General features: G+C 40.1%; 1 protein-coding gene across 5 annotated transcripts in view; it reads left to right on the top strand.

Annotated features, from left to right (window-relative positions):
- The first annotated feature begins 1,825 nt into the window (after positions 1 to 1,825).
- Positions 1,826 to 18,412, top strand: part of LOC122069200 (DDB1- and CUL4-associated factor 13-like) — a 29,871-nt gene continuing 13,284 nt past the window's right edge. Inside the window, exons 1-10 of one of the 5 annotated variants that reach the window (XM_042633168.1) lie at positions 1,826 to 2,039; positions 13,940 to 14,071; positions 14,197 to 14,286; positions 14,371 to 14,482; positions 16,195 to 16,222; positions 16,453 to 16,551; positions 16,664 to 16,733; positions 16,833 to 16,867; positions 17,012 to 17,086; positions 17,169 to 17,264. In XM_042633168.1, coding sequence (XP_042489102.1) covers positions 14,006 to 14,071; positions 14,197 to 14,286; positions 14,371 to 14,482; positions 16,195 to 16,222; positions 16,453 to 16,551; positions 16,664 to 16,733; positions 16,833 to 16,867; positions 17,012 to 17,086; positions 17,169 to 17,264 — 671 coding nt within the window. In that variant the 5' untranslated portion in view covers positions 1,826 to 2,039; positions 13,940 to 14,005. Of the gene's footprint in view, positions 2,200 to 2,767; positions 3,439 to 13,939; positions 14,072 to 14,196; positions 14,287 to 14,370; positions 14,483 to 16,194; positions 16,223 to 16,452; positions 16,552 to 16,663; positions 16,748 to 16,832; positions 16,868 to 17,011; positions 17,087 to 17,154; positions 17,265 to 18,412 lie in introns of those variants that run through there. The other 4 variants (XM_042633188.1, XM_042633161.1, XM_042633181.1 and 1 more) reach the window with 4 other exon arrangements.

Here is an 18,412-nt window from a genome sequence, read left to right as displayed (position 1 = left end):
GAATGAGATCCGATTGCACTCTCCTCAAGTTCCTTACTCTGAATGGTTATGGAATAAGTTAGTTCCTCCCAAAGTTAGTTCTTTTTTTTTTCATGGAAAATCTTAAATGGAAAGATCCCAACCGATGATGCTTTGATAAAATCGGTATTCCATTGGCATCTAAATGCTCTTGTTACAGAGATCCTTTGAGGGAAACGACAACCCACACTTTATTGGTGGGAACAATTGCTTCTAAGGTTTGGGATTTTTTTGGAAGAACAATGGACATTGATGTTATTTCAACTTAGGATCTTGGTACTAGGATCCTTTATTGGCAGTCACGTGTTGGTGTCAAGGGTATTTGTGAGTCCATCACGGGCTTGTTGCTATCATTTATTGTTTGGGAATTATGACGAGAAAGAAATAGGAGAAGACATGGTGAAGGCTCACATACATCAACTACCATCATTTGGTTTTATGAGATCACTTATCCCATTAAATTCTCTAAACCCCTTTCTTTGAGAGATGATCTTATTCTGCATGTATTTAAGTTAAATCCTCCTATTAGTCGAGTTAAGACTCCAGTTTCTATTTATTGGTGCCCTCCCTTTCAGATTGTTAAACTGAATGTAGATGGTGCAAGTAAAGAAAATCCGGGAATTAGTGGTGGGGGAGACATTATTAGAAACAACAATAGGAATGTTCTTGCAACATTCTCTAATTTCTATGGGATGTGTACAAATTCAATGGTTGAGCTGAGAGCCCTTAGAGATGGATTGAGATTGTGTGGGGAATTGGGCCTCTCCAATTTTTGTGTTAATTTTGACTCCTTCTTGATTGTGAAGCTGGTTACCCAAAAGATCCTGCAATTTGTGGAGTTGTTGGTATTGGTTTCAGGAAGTTATCAACCTTTGGGATTCACTGAGAGTTCACATCTCTTTTTCATTTCGGAAAAGCAATCGAACAACGGATTGGTTAACTAATTTTGCTTGTGAGTCTGTAATAAATTTGATTTTTTATGGTGATCTTAGTTACATCAATCGAGAGGACAAAGCTGGATTATCACTCTTTAGAATGTAATAGTTATTTTTATAAGTGTTTTCTTTTGGGTTTTTAAGAGTGATAGAGTGAGTTATCTCTCCTGGGTTGGGGTGAGGTGGGTTATGTCCCCCTTGTCTTTTTATTATCAGTTTAATTTTTAATAAAATTCTAGGGGCTATCCCGGGTCCAGATAATATTCAGGATACCAAAAAAAAATAAAAAGAATCGGTCTCGTATCAGTCATATTGGATTGGTAATTTTTTTTTTTTAATCTGAATATTATCTGGGACCCGGGGAAACCCCTAAAATTTTATCAAATAAAAGAAAAAAGGGGGGGGGGGACATAGCCCATCTTAATACAAATCACTTTGACACTCATAAAACCCAAAAAGAAAACCTGCAAAAGGGAAAAGATTACATTCTAAAGATTGATAATCTTGCTTTATCTTCCCCAATGATGTAAATAATATTAGATGGGAGAGCATTATCACCATGAAAAATCAAATTTATATTAGATTTACATACAAAGTTAGCTAACCAATTCATTGCTCAATTGTTTTCCCGAATTTATACTAGTATTGGATTGGTATCGGCTGAGACTGATCCCCGATCTTTGACCAATTCAGATCAGTTATCTATAGTGTTTCAGGGATAAAATAGTAAAACATTAATATTTTTCAAAAAAATAGGGCAAAATAGACTGATACCCACTGATCCGGATTGGTATCGGATTAGTATCAGATACCGATACCGATACAGACCGTCTCCTAAATTCATGATCCAGGCTGGGCTCAGGGACAGTGAGACAGTTCTACTGCGCCAGACCAGTACTGGCCGCCCTAGAAAATTACCAACACCTATTTCCAAGTTCCAATTGCGAAGCGCCTTGCCACTGCTGCCCGGCAACAACTGCTTCAAACATCGAGGTTCAAACTTCAAAGTGACTCTGTTAATCCATCAAAGAAGGCTTGAAGGGACCAAGGGAGCGTTCCTTGGCCGCGCGGGCGACGCCATAGCAGGTGCGTTAGCAGGCTCTGTTCTTAGTCGTTTTTTATTGGAAAAAACTACCACCACGCCGACTGTGTCGGTTGAGCGGCCTCTGCTGCCTCGTCCGCGAGAGAGAAGACAGAGTAGAAGTTGATAGGAGCCCCAAAGCTTCTTCTTACGTCTACCACTGAGGTCAGTTCACTGCCCATGTCACTGTCTCTTTCAATTCCACTAGTTAAGCTGACACAGAAGAAATTGAAGGAAACTCTTAAATTTATGCAACTTCTAACACATCCCCCTCCCTCTACATTAATGGAAATTCCCCTGATAAAAAAAAAAAAAAATCAATAAAGATCACTAATTTAGAAACAAAAGCACCCAGTATGGGTCTTATTTTGCAGGTCTCAAATTTCAGTCGTATTCCCTCCACAAAACTACTTGGTATTTCTGTGAACTTTAAGAGATCCATTCTTCCAATTTCCGGGTAGAAATCGTCTGAAATTCTCATCTTGTACAATTCCATACAATTCCACCCTAAATGGCTGACACGTGTAAATATTCCATATCTACGGTTCATATTAATCAACCATAATACAATGTTAATCAACCATAATACAACCATAATACAATCTGAACCGTAGATATGGAATATTTATACGTGTCAGTCATTTAGGGTGAAATTGTATGAAATTGTACAAGATGAGAATTTCAGACGATTTCTACCCCCAATTTCCCCCGAAATAGAAATAGGTAATATCTATTTATTGAAGGAAAGGAAAAAAGAGATTTACAAGTCACAGTACAAGGGCCCAAGAAAAGACCCACACCCACTCTTCCCTAGGACAGGTCCCTAGGGAGCGAGCAATGAGAACAGAATAAAGGTTATCCCAATTACACACAAGAAAAAGAACCGAAAACCTCCAAAAGACCTCCAACAAAAAGGACACTACGTTGGAACCCAAAGGGGTTTCACTCTCCATTTCTTTGCAAGGAGCAGATTCGGATGAGACTTCTTTCCCTTTAGGGTAATATCCCGATATGGGTCAACAGCATCCGCTCTGATATCACTGCCAATGGAAGGCCACGGTCTAGTTTTGTTCTGAAAGATGAGGATGTTTCTCTCCTTCAAATACGGGCAATGGTTGCGGGAAAAGCCAGTTTTCCAATGAAACTAATAGTGAGTCTCCCTTGAAGTACTTTCACACCCATTGAGCCTTGAGCATGACACTTCTCCTAGGGGGCCATAGAGTTGAAGGATTTTTCCCCACAATCGAGAAGTAAAAATGCGCTCAAAGAAAAGATGATCCCTACTGTCAATACCCGCTCAACAGAAGCAACAAAAGGGGGATGCCTGGATCTTTCTCTTTAGAAGCTGATCCATAGTCAGAAGCACATCAACCATGCATCATCATGCCACAAAAGACTGCCTAGGTATGTTATGCTGAAACCACACACGTCTCAACTTACTTGGGGACTCGGTTTACGAATGTGGTCCCAAGCAGATTTCATAGTGAAGAGGCCGAAAGAGGTGGCCATTCCAAATGATGCAGTCTAGGACTGAGTCAGACAATCTTCTAAAACCATTCAAGCCCCCAAACCTCAATAAGTTCTGATGAATTAGGTGATCAAGGGCATCAATGACCCTCCCTAATAATGGAATACACAATTGCCAATCTATCTGAACCACCGTCATGCCAAATCCAATCCCCATACCTGTTCAACAGAATCCCAGCGAGGTGGCAATGGTCTAACCAAATCCTGATAGAGGTCCAATCCCCAATGATGTGATGGATAAATGGTTCAGCCCGAGACTTGTACTTAGTGATTTCCTCCACATCCATGAATAGTTGTTGAAAGGCTTCACAGTCCTAATAGAATCGATCTTCAAGTATCTAAGATTCAACCATTTGACCCAATAACAATCCCTTTGAGAAGCCACCCACAATAATTGCTTCAAGATGCCTGCAATGTTCATGTCCGTAATTCTTTTGATCCCCAAACCTCCTTCTGCCTTAGGCTTGCAAATGGAGTCCAAAGCAATGTAGTGAAGTCTTCCCTCTAGACTAGGCCTGGACCAAAAGAAATTGGAGAACATAGATTTTAGTTTAGACATACTATGCCTGTGAGACCAAACATCCCTGACCAGTAAATGTACCCTCCTTGGAACACAGAATTAATAAGCAAAAGCCTCCCTGCATATGATAAGAACCTGGTCTTCCACCTTTCCAACTGCTTCCACACTAAATCAAAGATATTGAGCACCATCCTCCACCTTCAGGTTACCAGAATTCAAGGGAACCCCAAGTATCGGATAGGAAGCATAGTATCAGAGCAACCTGACAACCCCAAGAGATGGTCATGAACTTGTTGTTTCACTCCCCTAAGGATGACGGAGGACTTAGAATGGTTCAAGTGGAGCCTTTGGGTATCCAATGAATGAGGTCAAAGTATCCAATACTGGGAATGTCAAGTGAGATAGCAACGAGGTTTGCAATGGGATAAGCTGAATTTGTTCTCCTCGACCAACTTTGATGCAAATACACCTGCACTTACCTGGTTGGACCAGCATGATTGGCTGTGGAAGCCAAGGGCAAAAAAGAACCGGTCTAGCCCAGGTTTTTGGTCCAACAAGGGCTGGTAGTAGTTTAGTTTAATAATGCCTTTTATTTTATCATGATTGTTTTGGGATAGGATACGATACGTAAGAGAAGTAGGAGTCAGTTTCAGTGTCAGAGTCTAAGTAGGAGTCTTATTATTTTTCCTTTCTATACTTGCATACACTCGGTGTTGAGAGGAGGTTAATTTATTTGAATGAAATTAGTTTGATTTATGCTTGTGAGAATGTGTGTTTCCCCCTTTTTCCCCCTACTATTCTGATTTCCCCCCTCTTCCCTAAGGCCCTCCATCAATTTGGTGTAAGGGCCGAAGGATCCCCATCCCCCATTCTCTCTTCTTCCTTGTCCATTCTCTATTCTGGTTCCTATAGAGACAGAAAAAACCCCCCAACTGCCTTTAACCCACCCCATCCCTTCAATCCTACTGAAACCCCCTACCTTTTGTTGCCTTCGATCAAGGGTTTTGGCAGCACCAAAGAAAAGAGAAAAAAAAAGGAAGTCAACGAAGAGAAGAAAAGCAGACAAGAAGAGCCCTTCTTTTTCTCTCGATCTCTGCTCAGCCAAACTCCTCTTCAGGGTTTCCAGCAGCCAAAAAAAAAAAAAAAAAAAAGAGAAAAAGAAAAAGAAAAAAGAAGCAAGAAGAGAGAGTCGAGAGGGAAGATCGAATCAGGAAAGAAAGGAAAAAAGAAGAAGAAGAAGAAGCAGAAGCAAAAGAAGAGAAGGTGAGCGGTATCTGAAGAAGGCAGTGAAGAAGAGCATACCTGATTTCAGAAGCTCCCACCGTTGGCAGCCGAAGCTCCCTGGAGTTCCGCCCCTGCTCCCCACTGTCGAAGTCGCGAGGCCTTTCCCTTCTCGCAATAGAGCACTCATGATCTTCCACTTGTGGCTTCTCAGGGTTCCATCTCCAACAAGGAGAAGATCCCTTCTTTGTCGGTAAAACCCACCCCTTGATCCCTTTTTCATCTCCTTATTACCTTTTTATTTACTGAAATACCCTTCCCTTCCTCCATTATCTCTTTTTGTCCTAATTTTTAGTCACTTCCAAGTATACCCTTAAGAGCATACATGATATTATTCCTTTGGATTTAAAGTGAACTTTCAATATTTCCAATTCTACCATCTCTGGCGAAAAAAGGAAAAAAAAAAAAAAAAAAAAAAAAAAAAGAGTTATTTACCATTCTGCCGTTGCTCTTTAAACCTCCTCTATTTATTGTTTTGCCATAATATTTTAGTGTAATCTTGCCTATCTCCACCATGGTAGCCAATAGTGAAGTTGTTCAACAGCTGAACTCCTATAACGGAGAAACTGATGCAAAAATTGATGCTCACTACCATTGTCACTTCCTTTAAGACAATGATGGAATCCATGCAAGTTTCTATGGGATCCATGTAGGTTTCTATTAATCGTTTGGTGGCAACAGATAAAGGAAAGAGTCCCATTCAATCTGGAGATTCTTCCAACACCACCCCACAGGATCCGTCAGTATCACTACCACCACTGCCACCACCACCTCCACCTCCACCAACTTATGGAACTGGTAGATATGATGATGGAGTGGAAGAGCAACAAAATTGGATGTCCTTGATTTTTATGGAGATAACAATCCAGAACTGTACTTTGGCTAGATTCACAGATTAGAGACGTTCTTCAGATGGTATGGGTTGACTGAGGCCCGAAAGATCCTATTTGTAGAGGCTAAACTGAAAGGCACGGCCCGAGTTTGGTGGATCAAACAATAGTAATAGAACCGAACCCAAGGCATTGGTTCAGTCACTACTTGGGCTGAAATGCATGAAATCATGAACCGGAGATTCTTACCTTCTGATTACAAACGCATGCACCTTAGGTTTGCACAGTGAAAATAAGAGAATTTAACCATTGAAGAGTATGTTGTATGTTGCTAGATTTTATTATTTGGCCACTCATTCTGATTTTGAGTGGGTTAAAGAACTATTGGTGGCACAATTCCGAAATGGTTTGCACCCTCAACTTAGTGCTACCCTTGCTTCTAGTCGACTGCCAACATTGAAAGATGTCGTATAAGTAGCATATCAGGTTGAGGAAAGTCTGAAACGCCCATACAATTGGAGGCCATTTACAGATGCTTTTCCTAGGGGTTCTAGTTCTATTCAGCCACAGTCATCCCCACAGGAAAATTCAATCAATAGACCACAGGCTAGTGCTACATCTATGTCATCTTCACGACCTAGCCGGCCATATTCTCCACCTTGACGTGATTCAGACATGTCATCTTCACGGCCTAATCATCCATACTCCTCACCTTAGCGTGGTTATGACAAGAACTCAATATTTCCAAAGGAGGCTATTTGATGTTTCTTATGCAAGGGGTACGGGCATAGAGCTAATCAATGTCTTAATCGGTTGTTAGCATACATCGACTAGGACAATTTTATACCCTATGCACCAGAAGAGAAATCGAAAATAGGAACAGTAAATCTAGAGGCTGAATGTGGTCGTGAGCCTAATGAGATTAATGATGGTGACAGTGATGGTGAGCCTCAACTGTTCTATGTGATTCGTCCTCTTTTGAGTACATAGAGGATTCCTGAGGAGGACGATTGGCGCAGTCACAGTATGTTTCAGACCAGGGTGTGATGTAATGATAGCTTGTGTAATATGGTGATTGATCCCGACAGTTGTACCACTATTGTTGCTAAAGATGCTGTTCGCAAGTTGGGTATGAAAACTGAGCGTCATCCAAATCCCTACAAGGTTGGGTGGGTGAACAACAATAATCTGAAAATTAATGAAAGGTGTTTGCTCACATATTCTATTGGTAGACTGATTGATTAGGTTCAGTGTGATGTTCTCCCTCTGAAAGTCTGTCATATTCTTCTGGGGCGCCCATAGTTGTTCGACAAGAAAGCCAAGCACTGTGGATATGAGATTACATACTCTTTTCAGTATGGTGGCCTTGAGATGAAGTTCCTTCCAGTAAATGATCTTCCCCTCTCAAACTCAAGAGAACAACTGATACTTTTCTCATCAGGCACATCGACTCTGATGGCATTCTTGGACCTCATCTAAACTCGACGGAGTTGAGTTCTTTTCAGAGGAGGAGAGTTGATACAAATACAGTTGCACTTACTTGGTTGAACCAGCATGACCGGCTGTGGAAGCCAAAGGCCAAGAAGAACCGGTCCAGCCCAGGTTTTTGGTCCAACAAGGGCTGGTAGTAGTTTAGTTTAATGTGTCTTTTATTTTATCATGTTTGTTTTGGGATAGGATACGATACGTAAGAGAAGTAAGAGTCAGTTTCAGTCTTAGAGTCTAAGTAGGAGTCTTATTATTTTCCCTTTATATACTTGCATACATTCAGTGTTGAGAGGAGGTGAATTTATTTGAATGAAATTAGTTTGATTTGTGCTTGTTAGCATGTGCGTTTCCCCCTTTTTCCCCCTACTATTCTGATTTTCACCCTCTTCCCAAGGCCCTCCATCAAACTTCTTCATCATAATGGAGAGCCTTCCATGGAAAGAGTAAATAGGCAAGGGGACGTCCCCTTTCCGGATTCCCCTCCCTCCTGCAAAGTATCGTGTAGGGCTTCCATTTATAAGAACAGAGAACATTCCATTTATTAGAACAGAGAACATAACATAGTTCACACATTTCTTTACTCACTCCTTAAATTGATTCAGAAAACCTATATAAGACATGATATCAAATAAGTACCTACTATTTAATGAGTTGTAGGCCTATGCAAGTCATATTCATGGTTCGAAAAATAAGCGGAATGCCGCCGAAATAACGGAAACTTCAAATATTTTGATGTGGCTGAGTTGTAATGCCACACAAAACAGAGAATCGACACTGTTTCAGTGTTTCGCCAAAATTTGAACCCTGAATCGTTTTGGCAATATAGTTCAATAGATTATTATTAATGACCTATGGTTCCTATGGCGATTTTAGGGCATGAGGGGAGGGCAATAGAGGAGGGCAAAAAGGAAAAGGCGACCAGTGATGGATCAAACTGGGAGTTGGCCTCACCCCTAGATAGTTAGTTAGATGGTTGCTAATATGGATAAATTTATGGCTTCAGGTCGTGTACACTTATAGACACCCCAACCATTCGAGCTAGGTGTTGGCATGAATGGTAAGGAGGACCACCCTGAGGTCCCATTCTAGTGTCACACTCGCACACCATTACCATTTTCTTGTGGAAATGATGGCAGTGACGATGATGATGGTGGTGATGAATATGCTTCACTTCGAGAGGAGGATGACCAGGTAAAGGAGGAGTGGGAGTAGGACCTAGAGCCAATTTGATTCACCGGGGAGACCCAGCTTGATCACACCACACGAGATATGGACATGGTGCACGTCAATCCTCCTCACGTGCACTTTACATGAAAGGGACTCATCGCTGGTTCTAACTAGATGAGAAGGTTGATTTTAGTAACATGGACATTGATGTGGATAGTTTGTCTGACATTGTTGGGGGATTGAGTATAGGGGACAACATTTGATGTGGGTGGTGGCGTGCCCCATCCTTTGCCATAGAGTGCAAGGGTTGGAGTTCAGTGTGTATGGTGGTTTCACTGGCGTGGGGAGCATACATCTTCATCCGTTCCTAGTGCTTATGAGCATGATGGTAACCTCTTCTCCTACCCATCCCGCCAGTCGTACATGCTGGCAACACCATCAAGTGACGATATCTTAGTGGTGGGTTCTTCATAGTGTGGTGACCTATACCCTAGGATAGGTTACCTCCAGTATATAGATGAGCCATTTATATGGCAGCTGTGGAGGACTTCAAGCATTTCTTCCAGCACAGTATGACTTGCCTTGCATTTGTTATATAGTTGCATCGGCACCATAAATCCATTAGTGGGCTCGACCTCCACGTAGCTCTTTTTGGTATTAGCCATTAAAATGGCCTAAGAGGGTCCACTTTGTACTCATGGATCGCCAAATAGCATAGTTTTCAAAGTGTCTAGGTGACCCAAGGTGTTGGAGGGGGCCTAAATGTAAGACGACACCAATAAGGAGACCAAGGCGCCTGCCTAGACGACCAAGGCACTTGGACACCTAGGCGATACCTTGACTACTATGCCACACAATATTGTATTGTGACCATGGTTCAGAAACTCGTCAAAATCTCAGATATTTCAATATTTTTTATTTTACTGAAACGAAACTGCCCAAGAAACACAAAAAGACACAATTTCGGTTATATTTCGGTCATCTCGCTGAAATTTCGGTCATTTCAATTTGAAATTTTGCTCATTTTGGTCAAAAAATGCACTATTTCGTTGAAATTTCGGTCATCTCGGTCATTTCGTTTCGCTCATTTCACTAATTTCGGCCATTTCGATCACTAATCCCCCAAAATGGCCAAGAAAAACACATGGAAAAAAGTACAATGTTTCTACGAAATTTCAAAACCACCAAAACACCGTAACGAAACGAGTTTTTGAACCATGGTTGGGACTTGGGTCTCTGTTTTTTTTTGGGTAAAAGGATATTTATTGATGACATAGGTAACAACAAGCTTCATTTACAGAGAGTTCATGAAGCCAAGAGTAGTAATCGGCCACACTATCTTACATGTCAATGAAAGGGTCTCCTGGGCAAGGGAGTGAGCAACATTGGTGGCTTCCCTGGGAATATGATTGGAAGAACAACCACCAAAGATAGATGATAGCTGCACAATATCTTGAATAATTGGAGCTAGCTGAATAGGCGGGCGACATTCGGTGAAGATAGAAGCAAGATGATTTCCCTGCAATCCGATTCAACTTGAATGTTTGAAAGACCCAATGCAATGCATGAATCGACCCTGTTTGTATTGCAATATCTATCTTTCTCCAATAGAGCTGGAACTGAATGCAGTCATCTCTGATAAGGCAAACAGCTGGGTACCTAAGTGATCACAAATGATAATACCAAGACCTCCAACCTGGGAATCTGCTGTCAAGGCTGCATCACAGTTCATCTTAACAGTGTCAAGAGGAGGCCAAAACCATCTAGCTGGAACAAGGGGAGCAACAACTTGAACATTGCAATCACCTTGAGGGAATGACGCGCTAAAGGCTTTCTGAGCCGATAGAAACACCTTAGACGCGGTCCAATTTCTCTTACTGAAGATGAGCTCGGTTCTTGCAATCCATAAAATACCAGCAATGAAAGGAACATAGGCCAAAGAATTCAGCTAGGACTTGGGTCTCTATGAGTTTGTTGCACGTACTTTGTACTATTTCATAATTAATCAATATTAAGTTTCTTCATTCATGGTGCATAATATACTTGTTTTACTTGCCTTTTTTTTCTTTTAGTACTAAACAATGTGTCAAATAGGAAATATTAGATAAGGTATAGAATAAGGTTCAACATATACTACCAACCAAGGGTACAAATCCAAGCAACCACTTTGTGTGACTTTTCTTGCAATATAAAGGTTTACATATGTTTGTATAAGCTAAAATAAGGTTTCCTTCACATATCAGAGCTTAACTGTTTGCCCCTGAAATGGCCAAGCAAAACACATTGGCAAGAAATGCATTATTTCAGTGAAATTTTGGCCAAAATAGTCGTGCCTAAATGAGACCAAAACCCGAGTCTTCAAATCTTGGTCATATTGAGGATAGCTGAAGGGGAAGTGTGTTTTTGGGACATCCCTCTGACCACATCGTGACAAACTAAAATGTTTTCAGCTATAGATCTCCATCTAGCAAAAGCTGACCGATTGTGGGAAACAAGATGATCCACCACAATTTGAAGTTTGTTGGCTAGGATCTTAGATATAAACTTATAGAGCAGATTGGATAAGACTATTAGCATATGACCACTGAACTGTGCAAGCTTTCCAGACTTTAGGAATAAGACAGATGAAAGTAGAATTAACTGGTTGGGTCAAATAGGCATGAGAGAAAAACAATTGGACAGCAGCTCTGAGATCTGGGCGAGTAATATCCGAAGCAGACTTGTAGAAGTGAGCATTGAAGTTGTCCAGACTAGGAGCCTTGTTATCCTTAGAAGCGAAGGCCACTGCTTTGAGCTCCTCAGCTGAAACCTCTGCCACCAAACCACTCTTCTGGGAATCAGATTAAGTATGGCACCCAGAGAGAAAACTGTTGAACTCCTTCCTCCCCTCAGCTAGGCCCAAAGAGCCGAGAAAGAACTTGATTTCTCTGCTTTGATCTGATGAGGCTTACAGTTGACGAGGACAGAGGACTGGTAACCAACCCGACTCTCTTCCTTCCCCACTGCCCTTGCTTGTTTTCGCTTCCTTCCTTACCCCAAGCCCTCAATTGATGCATCTTAGCTTGAAGATCTCAATTAGTTTGAACTAGGAACCTCTTTCTATTAAGGATAAACCGTTGTAACGAGCTAGTTTACACTACCTGTCTTCAAGAATAATGGTGTTGGCTATCCTTCCAGCAGGGGTTCTAAAACCAAGGGAGGGGTTGAGAATTCAGTCTCACCTATCCTCTAAGATAAGAGGATCAAGTTATAGAGTTTGTGGTGCTCCAAAGCCCCTAAAAGTCAGCGTTGGAAATGTCACATCTCGCTCTCAATCGATTTCTCCTGTTGCACTAGTGGAATAAAAAACAACCAGTCCACTTTGATTTGAAACCTCTATGACTAAAGGTATTCTGTTAAACATAAATAGGGCTAAAATCAGATAAGGTTAAGCCTATCGACCCCTTTTCAGTCCTCCCTCACCCTACGGTCAACTAGAACAGGTAACTCCTTCAGCGACTAGAAAGGTTTGAATGAGGATAGATTGTTTGAATGGAATAGGCCAACATTGAAAATCTTTGAAAACTAGTTCCATCATCTCTTGCCAATTCAAGAATACAGTGGAGGTTCTTTAATGCGAGGCCGGTGGGTCCCGAAGACCCAACTCGGATCGCTGTATGTCCACCAAGAGTGCAATAACCAAACACTATGGGATGATGGCAATTCAGTAAGTAATTTGAATTTTATATGAGTAATGGCAGAAGTGTTATTAAACAGAAAATCACCAATTGAGTGGCAGATTTTGTAATTTCCTTGGGATTCACTTAGAAGAGGAGTAAAGTGCTAAGGATATCTAACGTAAGGCTAAATTTGGAATCAAAGGTAAATGAGGGCCCTAAGGAATAACGGACTAAGGGTAGGGCAATATGGGGAACATAGAAAATAAGGGGTTAAAGCCACCTACGTTCTTTTTTTTTTTTTTTTTTTGGAGGTTGTCTTCAACCTTTGAACACCAAAACAGCGGCAGAGTTTCGGCTGAAAGGATGTATCCCTTGCATGGGGAGGTCCAATCGAGAAGGGGCGGTGAGGGTTGAGTCGCTACCAGGAGTCTTCTGAATTGTAAGTGGCTGTGGCACCAACGAGTACGGGCAAGACCATATAAGCTGGTCTGCCATCAAAACTGTTGCTAAAGGTAAATTATATCTGTTCTTCAATGTATATCACACAAAAGAGGGGCTGGTTGGGACAGGGAACCCATGGATTTGAATCACCCAAGGAAGGGGCTCCTTGATCAATACCTCAGCCACAAAAGTAGAGAATGTGAGGAACTCGACCCAGATCTGAAAACTTGCACACTGCCCAAAACTGAATATTCTCAGGTAAAGAAAGAAACAACAGCAGAACCAGGAACGAAATAGAAAGAAGAAGAAGAAGAAGAGAAGATTGCACAAGGAGGGGGGGAAGGAGGTCTCGCAGGGAGGAAGGAGAGAAAGAGAAGAAGGGGAAGAAGAATTGCAGGGAAGAAGAAAGGGTGGGGGGGAAGCTGTCTTGCTGGATAAGGAGGGAATAGGAGAGACAGCCAAACCATAATTCTTCTTCAATTCATTCTTCTATATCTTGGCCATAGGCCTTACACTTTAATAAAAGCAAAAGCAAAAATAAATCCTACAAACTATGAAACCATTAGATATTCTAATTTGATAACAATAAAGATTCCTAATCAAATCCAATAAAATAGGGAAAAGATATTAAAAGAATCCTAATCTAATCTACCAACTTAGGAAATAAAGGTGCAAGATTACTTTCCAAAAATAAAGGAATCAACAAAGCTGAAATCTTGATTCTCTCTAGCCTTAAACTTGGATCCGGTTCTTGGTCCGGGCTCTTGAATGGGTTCGGATCGATTCATTGGAGCGCTGCTACATCATTCTTTCTTCCATTTGACCGGCACAGTTGGCCACTTTCATCTTATTCAGCTCCTCTACCTCATAAACTCTTTCTTTCTCCACCCATGCTACATTTTTTTTGTTGTATGATTGAAGCACTTTTTTCTATGGTTTGGAAGATTTTAGCTGCTCTTCTTAGGTTTCTTTCCATTTGTGGTGCTTCTTAGTGAACTCAAAAAGCTTCACGGAGAGGAATCACAAAGCAGCCTAAGCTAGTACCCTGTTTTACGAACATGCAGGTCAAAGTCATTTCCCGTTCCACAAATGAATTCACCCGAGAACGCAGTCAGGATCTCCAGGTACTTCTCTAAATTTTTTATCCTTCTATTTTGGAAAAAAATTTCTTTACTTCTAGAAGTTTTAAATTAATTTCTTAATTTAGTTGGAAACCTTCTCGTTATTTCCTGGTTATTGTTTTGAACAGAGGGTTTTCCATAACTTTGACCCTAACCTGCGAACTCAAGAAAAGGCTGTCGAATATGTCCGTGCTCTTAATGCTGCCAAATTGGATAAGGTGACCCTTTTATTTCCGTGACTTTGAAATTTAGGTTTGATGCATAATTTGCTTCTTACTCATTGGTTTTGTATTAATGATAAGATATTCGCGAGACCTTTCATTGGTGCAATGGATGGACACATTGATGCAATATCATGTATGGCAAAGAATCCAAATCATTTGAAAGGGATGTTTTCAGGTTCAATGGATGGAGGTACCTTCCTCTCACTGTATATCATTTTTCCCCCACTCTCAATGTATATCTAAAGAGTGGTTGCAACCTTTGTTTTTTCCTTTATTTATTTATTTTTCTTTCATTTCTTCTTAAAAGCTTTATAATGTTGGCATTGTTTCAAAACTTCTGTTACTTGTTTCTTACCAATCAATTCACAACTCAAGGCTAAACTAGGTTTTCACCTTATTTATCACCCTTGGATTCCGAAAACCTGACTCAAAACTGTACAGCTCATATAACTTAGGCATACATTAATGAAATCTAATACTCCCTGCATCCCACATAGATGGTCCCTTTTGAGTTTTTTCACTGTTCCAAGATGTTTGTCCATTTTAAAAGCCAAGATATGAAGTTTTGTTGGATTCCTCATAGGCTCATAATTCCCCTGGCCCCCTATTCCATCATCCAGACATTTATACTCACTTATAATTGTTTTCCTCTATTACATATGTCAAACTAATAGGAGTAATGTTGGAAACAGGGTTTGAATTAGTTGGTGATTAATGCATTAACCACAACCTCTTGAAAATTTGGGGGGGGTGTTCTCAAAGAAGACGGTATTTTTGGGACAGGAGTAATGATTCTTGACCAATTTGATATTGATTTTTTGGTTACCAGACTAAGAAACTCTAATCCTGCAATACAAACAACAAAAAAAAACTCAGCCTTATCCCAGCTTAATGGGGTCAGCTAGATGGATCCACACAAAACAAAGTAGGGAAAAAAGAAGTCCAAATAGAAAAGGGGAAATGAAGAGATGAAAAAATGAGAGATGAGATAAAAAAGGTGAGAGTAGAAGGATGAGAGTAAGAGGAAAGAGGCGTAACCCATCAAGTCAGGGGAATCTCCGCTAAATGGGGTTGGCTTGCATGGATCCTTGCCCTCCAATAGGTTCTATTCGAGGTCATACTTGGTACAAGACTGAGACTATGCATGTCGTTCCTCACCACTTCTCCTATGGTCAATTTAGGTCTGTCCCTGGCTCTTTTAGGTCCTTCAATCTGAATCAGATCACTCCTTAGTGGGGCATCCTCAAGCCTCCTTTGAACATGGCCATACCACCTCAAACGAATTTTGCGGAGCTTGTCATTGAATCGGGGCAACTCCCAAATCAACTTTAATATGCTCATTCATTATTTTATCTTTCTTAGTTTTCCCGCACATCTATCTTAACATCCTCATCTCAGCTACACAACTTCTCTATATGAAACTTCTTAATTGCCCAACGTTTCGCCCCATTCATCATAGCCAGTTGCACAACACTCCTATAGAAATTTCCCTTAAGCTTTAAAGGGATACGCTGGTCACACAACATTTTGGACTCACCTCCACTTCATCCATCCCACTTTAATTCTATGTGATATCATCCTCTATATCACCTTCTTTATTTATGGTTGACCCAGATTTCTAAAATAGTCATTTTACTGAATCTCTCTCTCCTCAATTTTCACCATTTCATTATCTATCATAGAGTTACTAAATGATGATTAATAAATTTCAATTAGTATGTTCATGTATTTTATTGTTATCCAGTTGGTATATTTTAGATGCCTGTTATGCAGCTATCTATTTTGTTCTTAGTGATTCCTTTTAATGACTTTTTCGCCCCGTTACCTTAAACTTAAATGTTTATATTTACTACAGATTTTGATAAGGACATAAACTATTGATTGTCTCTGTTTCATTGGCAGATATTCGTCTTTGGGATATAGCTTCCAGGTAAATATTACAGAGCGTTCTCAGTCAATTTATCTATTCATATAAAGATATATTAGAATTGTAGATATTTAAGCACTTGTTTCTCATTCAAAACATTTATATTTTTACAGTTTCTGGTTATAAGTTGAATTGTGAGCTGACAATTTAATGTGTTTGAAGTTTGGGCATGCCATATGTATTTCATGGGTATGTAATGGGATTCTTTTTTGAAAACTATTATGGAAAAACAGGCGAACAGTTTGTCAGTTCCCTGGTCATCAAGGTGCTGTGCGGGGTTTAACTGTATCTACAGATGGGCGCACTCTTGTATCATGTGGAATGGATTGCACGTAAGAAACTGCTTTTCCATTGGACTGTGCTCAAGTTTATAAATGTATTCATGGCATTGGTTGTATATATGCTGTATTTTTAGTAACCTTAGTTTCTTTTCTTCATTGTCAGTGTTAGACTCTGGAGTGTTCCTGCCGCAAGTATTATGGAGTCCGACAACTCATATGATAATCCTGCCAAGGCCAGTACTGATAAGTGATAAAGGCGATATCTTATGTTTATAACTATGTGTTCTGTTTGTCAAACACCCATTATTGATTTTCATGCTTCATATTTCCAGCCACTGGCAGTTTATGTTTGGAATAATGCTTTCTGGTAAGGATTTAAAGAATATTTCCCCCCTAAAGTGTTATTATGGATATTATTTCACAATATCATAAACATGTCAACTAGATTAGTCGCCTGATTCCTTTATGTTAACTGCAAGACATAATTTTCTAAATTCTAATTTTATTTCAGGGCAGTTGATCACCAGTGGGAAGGTGATCTCTTTGCCACAGCTGGTGCCCAAGTTGATATTTGGGATCGCAATAGGTTTCAGTCTTAATTTTCTTTGCTCTTCCTTTGACTAAATGAGCTATCTGATTCCATATGACATGAAGGGCTTCCCTATTAGGTCGCAACCGGTCAACAGTTTTGAATGGGGAAAAGACAGTGTCATATCTGTTCGATTTAATCCTGGAGAACCAAATGTTTTGGCTACATCAGCTAGGTATGCATCAACCATGTAACTCCATGTAACTTAAAGAGTTCATTGTTAAGTTCATTCTTTTCTTAATTTTCACTTCCCAGTAGGCCTGGAATTTAAAATATATATATATATATATATAAATAAAAAAAAAAAAAAAAATGGAATCCCTCTTTCCAATTTCACCAGCACAACTTAAGTCTTATCATTGTTGTAGGGGTTCTTGACAATTAGCTTTTATTCATGTTTATCTGCAAACAAAAACATTTTTTATGTAATATTAGTAGGCTGCTATGTGGAACAAAGCTCTCAGTTGCTTGCATCAGGAGAGAAATGTATATTTAATGATTGAGATTCTTTCATCAGTATTTATAATCTGGAGAACAACAGTTAGTTTTCTGTCAGCTTCTAAGTCATGCGTGCAGCCACCTGTCTTCAGTTTTCTAGCTCTTTTCAATTGCAGCATATGTTTTGTATAGCATGTACTACATATAGAAACAATAAACTGGTTAGTTTAATAATGCCATTATTTGACTTATAAAGAACTTCGTTAATGTTTATGATATATCCTTAGTTATGTGTAAATAATTAGGACATTCCTTACTCCAACGTCTGCAAACTATTCAGCATCGTCAACAAGGACCCAAATCTACCTGGCTGTTGGCGTTATTAGCAGTTTTGTACTTTCTGGGAATTAGGATTTTCTCTATACGTAAGACTGATGAATTGAATAAATAGGAGGTGTGGTGGCCTAATTGACTTATTCATGTAATCTCTCTCTCTCTCATCCCTGTTTCTCTTGCAGATTCGAGAGTCTCTTGTTCTTTCATCACTGGAAATGCATCTTTTGGACCTAGCTGACGCACACTATGTAGGTGTGATATATAAAGTCCATAGTAGCTGTCAATGCCACAGCTAGGCGTTCAGGCACCTTGGATGCCTTAGTCACCTTATTGGTTTCGCCTTGCAGCTAGGCCCCTCCAACTCCTTGGGTCCCCTGAACTCTGTGACGACTATGGTCCATATGTCCTGTCTATATCTGGTTGTTGCATACAATGTTATCAGGACCTTTTGTATATTGGCCTTTGGTGGTATTCATCAGATACTTTCAACATCATTGTTATCTCCTAGGCCTTTGACTTATCTGTAACTTTTGGTGGGTATTGATTTTA

The sequence above is a fragment of the Macadamia integrifolia genome, chromosome 2 (assembly GCF_013358625.1).
Source record: "Macadamia integrifolia cultivar HAES 741 chromosome 2, SCU_Mint_v3, whole genome shotgun sequence".
Taxonomy (NCBI): Eukaryota; Viridiplantae; Streptophyta; class Magnoliopsida; order Proteales; family Proteaceae; genus Macadamia; species Macadamia integrifolia.
Note: the sequence above shows the minus strand (reverse complement) of the source record. Positions and strands in the feature narration are given on the sequence as shown.